The sequence below is a fragment of the Elephantulus edwardii genome, unplaced genomic scaffold (assembly GCF_000299155.1).
Source record: "Elephantulus edwardii isolate Elephantulus edwardi_28Jun2011 unplaced genomic scaffold, EleEdw1.0 scaffold00053, whole genome shotgun sequence".
Lineage (NCBI taxonomy): Eukaryota > Metazoa > Chordata > Mammalia > Macroscelidea > Macroscelididae > Elephantulus > Elephantulus edwardii.
The window spans coordinates 10347122-10354557 of record NW_006399803.1 but is presented as its reverse complement, the minus strand read 5'-3'; the positions used below and the strand labels follow the sequence as shown (position 1 = coordinate 10354557).

Below are 7436 nucleotides of genomic sequence, written 5' to 3'. Positions count from 1 at the left end.
AGGGGAAGGCCCCCTATGAGGTGGATTGATTCAGTGACTGGGGTAATTGCGATGGGTGTGTTGGAGACGCTGCGATTGGCTCAGGACAGAGCAGGGTTTAGGGATGTTGTACTTAGGGTCGCTATGAGTCGCACGCGACTTGATGGCACATAACAACAACAACAAGAAGTATGTCTTTTGATTTCTTTATTAGTAGATACCAAGGGATCCAAGTTTAAGATGAAACACTGATCATTTTTATCTTTTCTACTTACTATGATATTACTTTGATGATAGTTTTAGGCCCAGTAGTGAGGATTTTTGTTATGATCTTCATGGTACGATGCAATCCATATTTAAGGTTAGTGTCTTTGTAGACTTTGATCTTATGCAGTAGCAAGTGTTTTTAAGTCCTCACTCTCAAGCAGGCAAGGTTGTGTCATCTGCTTAATGCAGGTTATTGATGAGTCTTCCTCAAATCCTAACCACTACATCCTTCATAAAGTCCATCTTGAATGATTTGCTCATATACAGACTGAATAAGTATGGAGAAAGGAGACAGCCCTAATGCATACCTTTCCTACTTTTAAACCATGCAGTGTTCCCTTACTCTGTTCAGTGATAGTCTCTTGGTCTGCGCATAGGTTTCACGTGAGCCTAATTTTGAAATGTTGAGTGTTCTGAGACTCTCATTATTGTTAGTTAGCCATAATTTGTTTTGATTCACATAGGCAAATAAAACACAAATAGACATTCTTCTGGTATTCTCTACTTTCAGCTAGGATCCATCTGACATATGCAGTGATATCCCTGCTGCAATGACCTCTTCTAATTCTAGCCTGAACTTCTGGCAGTTCTCTTATCAGTGTACTGTTCCAGATATTTTTGGATAATATTCAGCAGCATTTTGCTTGCAAGTGATATTAATGATAATGCTTGATCCACAAAATGTTTATGAATGAATTTATGAGAAAAATCAATATGATTTCTATAACTTTGCCCAAAGTAAGAAATAAAAACATTATGTTTAGGAAATAAATGAAATAAAAGGATTTATAAATTTTTTTTTTTCTTCTCAGATGTAAAATGGGGTAAATTAAGAGATTACCAGGTCCGAGGATTAAATTGGCTCATTTCTTTATATGAGAATGGCATCAATGGTATCCTTGCTGATGAAATGGTATGTAATTGGTACTTGGGCTTTTTTTCCTAAGACTATATTTTTTAAAATATTTTGGACTATTGAGTTTTTTACAGATTTTTTTCGAGCTGAATAAGATCTTAAGTTGTGAATTATCTGTGAAAGTGCAAGAAATTGTGAAAAGTACATATTGGGAAATAAACTTTTGGTTAACTTTTATGAAATGTTGACTCTGCTTATGCAGTTAAGAACAAACAACTGATACTAATTTGAATATATTACCTGCTTCTATAAACTCTAAATGAGTTCATTAGATGTTTTATTTTCTCAACTGTAGTATTTTCTAGGGAGATAATTCTTAGTTTGCTACATACATTTTGAAATAATAAGTTACTTTTTATTAGTTAGTGCTTCTTTTAATTTAAGTTAAAAAAAGTTGGATAGTTAAAAGAGGGAAGAAGAAAGTGGTTTCAATTCCAGTTCTGCTGCTTGAACTTTGGAATATTATTTGCTCAGCCTTACGGAGATTATGACTGATGATAGAACCTCTTCAAGACTTTCTAAGAAGAAATGACCTGACACTTAAAACTAAACACATAATTTAGTTCTTATACATTAGTTGTTGAAAATACATAGTTTTTCCTGTCTACTACGTCAGAAGTTGTAACTATGAGAAACTTTTTACCTTTTTTATTTCTATGTGATTATTCTCAATTTTTTTAGGGTCTGGGAAAGACTCTTCAAACAATTTCTCTTCTTGGATACATGAAACACTATAGAAACATTCCTGGCCCTCATATGGTTTTGGTTCCTAAATCTACATTACACAATTGGATGAGTGAATTCAAGAGATGGGTACCAACACTTAGATCTGTTTGTTTGATAGGAGATAAAGAACAAAGAGTAAGTATCAAGTATTTAATTTTTTATGTTAAAAGAATGAAATTAAAAAGGTTGTGTTGTTAGGTGCCATTGAGTACGACTCCTGGTAACCCTGTGAACAGCCAGATTTAATTCTGCCATCTCCTCTGCCATCCACATCATCTCTGATACAGTTGAGCCCATTGTGTGAGGAGTTAGAAAAAGGGATCCAATAGTAAATTTGCTTTTTATAAATATTTTTAATTTAATAATGTACCTTGATGGTTAAGAATTATATTTCATATAGACTATATTCAACTCTTAAGAATAGAGTTTGTTTCTCTGTTTTTGTAATTTTATTATTTCAAGTCTTTGTTTTTCTTCAGAGGATTTTATTTTTAAAAGATGCTTTGGATATGAGGTTTCTGTGTATGCTAGTATTAAGACACTCCAACAAATAGATTGAGTCAGTATAGGGATGCTTTTTATTTACATCATGTCACGTTATCACAAATCCTTTTGAAAATAGTACCAAAATTGGGAATCTATAATTGAGATCTAAAAATTTATTCATATAATGGAAGACCTTCTATTTCTGTTATTTTCTTGACATTCATATTCATTGACTACTTTGTGGAAAAAGTTGTGGGATAAAGTCTTAAAGGAATGACACTGTTTCCTAATCTTCAATTCTTCCTTTTTAAATATTATTAATTCCATTTTTAGTATAATTTTTGTTTAAACATGTCTCCTGAGAACTTCAGGACTTGATGAAATTTCAAGAACACGTTTTAACTTAGTCATGATTAACTGAGATGCCATATTTTTATTAAAAGACTTGGACATTTGAACAATTAATGACATTAATTGTGTAGGTGCTAGAGCTGATAATAGTCTAGTGATAAGAAGTTGAGTTACCAACCTGAAAGCATGTGGTTCAAGTCTACCTGCTGTTCCGCTGGTGAAAGCTGAACTGTCTCCTGTGTGCACTGTATTGTCTCTGAAAATCTGCTCTAGAAAGAGGTTGGCTCTGAGTTGGTTCCCACTCAGTGGCCCATAATAGTGAGAGCTGGTTCTCAGTGCTTGCATATTGTTAAACTATTGTCTTAAAAAATATGGGGGAGCAATGATGGAGTAGTATGTAGAGAGTTGTGTTGTTAAGCCAAAGGCCTCACCTCTCTGACTGTTTGTATCCAGTTAGTAACTCTGTGGAAGAAAGATGAGAATCTCCTCCCATGTGATTTACAGCCTTAGAATCCCATTGAGGAGGGTCAGCTATAAGTCTCTTCCTATTCTGTGACTGTGAGAGAGAACCCTATATGGTATTTTTACCCTGTCTTTTACATGTTATGTTAGATAACATGTCGGTATATTTAATGAACAGCTAATTTCTGCATAAATTAATTTTTTTTTCTCTTTTGCCAAACAGGCTGCTTTTGTCAGAGATGTTTTATTACCAGGAGAATGGGATGTATGTGTAACATCTTATGAGATGCTTATTAAAGAGAAGTCTGTGTTCAAAAAATTTAATTGGAGGTATTTAGTTATAGATGAAGCTCACAGGATAAAGAATGAAAAATCTAAGGTAACTTCTTATTTAGATGTGGAAATCTTATTTGTCTTTAAGGATTTTATCAGTATACAGAATACTGCAATAATGTTTTGGTTCTTTCTTTCAGTTGTCAGAAATAGTGAGGGAATTCAAGACTACAAATAGACTATTATTAACTGGAACACCTCTTCAGAACAATCTGCATGAGCTCTGGTCTCTTCTTAATTTTTTGTTGCCGGATGTTTTTAATTCAGCTGATGTGAGTATTTTTAGTTGTTTTCTGCCTAGAATTAGGATAATATTTTGCCTAGCACTATGTATGTTTTTATAATAGAATTGACCTGCTTTCTAAAACTATTGGAGTTAATAAAATAATTATTTATTTCCATACTTCTTGGTAGTTAGCCTAATGTAAAATGTCTGTGGATTCTGAGAATTTACTTTTATGACTTCTAGCTTTAAACTAATTTTTGATATATTTTTCCTCTGGAATGGCATGAATTCTCATTTCTAGTTGATAATCATACTGCTCTGACTTTTGTTTCAGTGACTCTGGGTTGTCCTCTTATGCTTGGTGCTGCTTTTAAAAGTCTTTCTCCAGTGAATTTATAAAGTGCCCATTGCCTGCTTAAAAGGCAAGGCCTTCACATTTGGTGAAATACATTGTTGTGTGCTGATGAGTCACCTACAACTCATAGAGACGCTATGTACAACAGCCCTAAACCCTACTCTATCACTTGGCCAATCTTCTTGTCTCTGACACACCTATCCCCATTACCCCAGTGACTGAATCAGTCCATCTCATTGAAGGTCTTTCTTTCCTGGGCTGTCCCTCCACCCTCCCAAGCAGGACGTCTCTCTCCAAGGATTGATCCCGCCTTGAACATCTTGAACATGTCCAAAGTATGTCAGACCAAGCTTCAGAATCCTTGCCTCTAAGGAGCAGCCTAGCTTCACCCTCTCCAGGATGAACGTGTTTGTTCTCTTACCAGTCCATGGTATATTTAATACTCTTCTCCAGCACCAAGGCTCAAAGGCATCAACTCTCCTTCTATCATCCCTAGTCATTGTCCAGCTCTCTGATGCAAGTAATTGTAAAGACCATGGCCTGTATCAGGTGCACCTTAGTCTCCAGACTGACATTATTGCTCTTCAGTACTTTGAAGCTGTCTCTGACAGCACACTTTCCCAGTGCAATTTGTCTCTTAATTTCCTGGCTGCTGATACCAAGAGTGTTGATTGTAGAGCCAAGCAAACTGAAGCTATCAACAATCTCAATCTCTTCATCATCTATCATGATGTTGCCAGTCAGCACAGTGGTGAGAATCTTCATTTTCTTGATGTTGAGCTTCAATCCATGTTGAAAGCTGCAGTCCTTGACCTGCAGAAAGTGCTTCAGGTTCTCCTCAGTTTCAGCAGGCAGGGTCGTGTTATCTGCATAACGCAGATTGTTGATGAGCCTATCTCCAGTCCTGATGCCTTACTTGTCTTCATAGAGCCCAGCCTCCTAGATAATCTGTTCCACATGTATATTGAAAATGTGTGGAGATAGGGCACATCCTTGACCCACACCCTTCCCAATTTTGAACCACGCAGTGTTTCTTTGCTCTGTCTGATGACTGCCTCCTGGTCCAAGTATAGGTTTCACATAAACACAATCAAGTGTTCACATAAACACAATCAAGTGTTCTGGGATTCACATTCTACTCAGAGTCAGCCACAGTTTGTTGTGATCCACATAGTTAAATGCCTTTGTATAGTCAACGAAACACAGAGAGACATTCCTCTGATACTCTGCATTCAGCCAAGATCCATCTGACATTAATATAGCTATAATATCCTTAGTGCCATTGCCTCTTCTAAATCCAGCCTGCACTTCAGGCAGTTCTCTGTTGATGTGCTGTTTCAGTCAGTTTTGGATAACCTTCAGCAGAGTCTTCCTTGCATGTGATATCAGCGATATTGTTTAATAATGTCCACACTTTGTCAGATCACCTTTCTTTGGAATGGGAACAAATAAAGATCTCTTCCAGTCAGTTGGCCAGGTGGTTGTCCTCCAGATTTCTTGGCACAACTTGATGAGCACATCCAGGGCAGTATATCTTTTTGTTGAAATATGTCAATCAGTATGCCATCAATTCCTGGGCCTTTCTTTTTTGCCACATCTTTCAGAGCAGCTTGAACTTCTTCCTTCATCACCATAGGCTCTTGCTCATATGTTGTTTCATAAAATTCTTCTGTGTATACCAATTCCTTTTGGTACAGTGACTCTATATACTTGTTAAGAATCACAGTAGCCCGGAAAGAGTGACATATAGACCGTCACATCAAGGGCTGGGTAGGAGAGATTGATGTTGAATGGAGTAGGTGAGAGTAGATGAAAATGCTGGTGGAGCAGGGCAGTGAGTGGCTCAAGAAAATGTTGGTGGAGCAGGGCAATGAGTGGCTCAAAACACACCTGGCAAGAGTGGGGACAATATGGAATCTATTGGGTTTTTTTCTGCTACTGGGAAAAAAATCTTTAATCTGCTCTTCTCTGTAAAATATGTGCCTGTCAGATAATGTTCTAAATCTGAGCAATCAAATTAAGACAGACTAGGAAGAAGGATTGGCCATCCACTTCCAAAATAACAGGCCTTTGAAAACTCTATGTACAACAAAGCACACTTAGACTAGCAGATATGGCAACTGAGGCTGAGCCCACAATATGGAAAGAAATAGGAGGAAGAACAGCTGTAAGCAATTCCTTGCTAGTGATTAAAACACAGAATGTATGAATCATGAATGTTGGAAAATTGGATATTGTTAAGAAGGAAATGAAACACATAAATATTGACATATTAGGTATTGGCAAAATGAGATGGACTGGCATGGGACATTTTGAGTCAGAGGATTATATGATCTATTATGCTGGAGATGAAAAGGTGAGAAAAAATGGGGTTGCTTTCATAGTTAAAAAAAATAATTTCTGGATCTGTTTTGAAATACAATGTTTTGAGTGACAGGATAATATCCATACATATACAAGGAAGTCCAGTGAATACCACCATCATTCAAATATATGCACCAACAGCCAGAGCTAAAGAGTAGGAAATAGAAGATTTCTTCCCAACTTTTGCAGTCAGACATTGATCAAACGTTCAATCAAGATGCATTAATAATAATGAGTGACTGGAATGCAAAAGTTGGGAATTAAGAAGAAGGATCAGCTATTGGAAAACATGTAATTTGTGACAGAAATGAAGCTGGAGATAGAATGATAGAATTTTGCACAATTAATGACTTATTCATTGCAAATACCTTTTATAAGAAACAAACACAGGCTAGGCTAGACACATGGATTTCACCTGATGGATTATTTACATTATAACCTAATAAATAGAAACTGCTTTGTACTTCTTTAGATTATTTTACACAGCAGAAATGCTTAATTGGCTCTTTGAACTGTTAGTTATACCTGGGAGCATAATACGTATTATAAGAAATGCTGTTATTAATTGCCATGTTTTGCTGGATTAGAGTTTGATTTTGAGCATTTGTTTTTCACAGTTTGAGGATGCGTGCGTATTAGTCTGAAGAGTGTCTCATTAGTACATTTATATATAGTTCTTAAAAGATGCTAGTTTTATTATACTAAGGATTATTTTAAAAGAATAGAGAAATTAAAATACAAACTTGCTAAAATAAAAAATAATATCAGAAAGCAACATTAAATCTCCTTTTACATATTTTTGTCTCTGAGATTTTATATTCTTTGTGACCATTTCATTAATTTAATCTCTCAAAGCTAAAAGCATAGTTTCAGTAAATGATGAATTCATGCTTAGTTTAGAAATACCATAGTTAGTTAATTTTTAGTTTAAAAATACCAGAGCAAATAGTTAATGAATGTCTTCAGGAGAT

At 35.7% G+C, this 7436-nt stretch overlaps 1 protein-coding gene across 1 annotated transcript in view; it reads left to right on the top strand.

The window, feature by feature from the left end:
* The window catches only part of SMARCA5 (SWI/SNF related, matrix associated, actin dependent regulator of chromatin, subfamily a, member 5), a 43010-nt gene that overhangs the window by 16153 nt on the left and 19421 nt on the right, over positions 1 to 7436 (top strand). Inside the window, exons 5-8 of the mRNA XM_006887010.1 lie at positions 1059 to 1159; positions 1844 to 2023; positions 3411 to 3566; positions 3661 to 3792. Coding sequence (XP_006887072.1) covers positions 1059 to 1159; positions 1844 to 2023; positions 3411 to 3566; positions 3661 to 3792 — 569 coding nt within the window. The remainder of the gene's footprint in view (positions 1 to 1058; positions 1160 to 1843; positions 2024 to 3410; positions 3567 to 3660; positions 3793 to 7436) is intronic.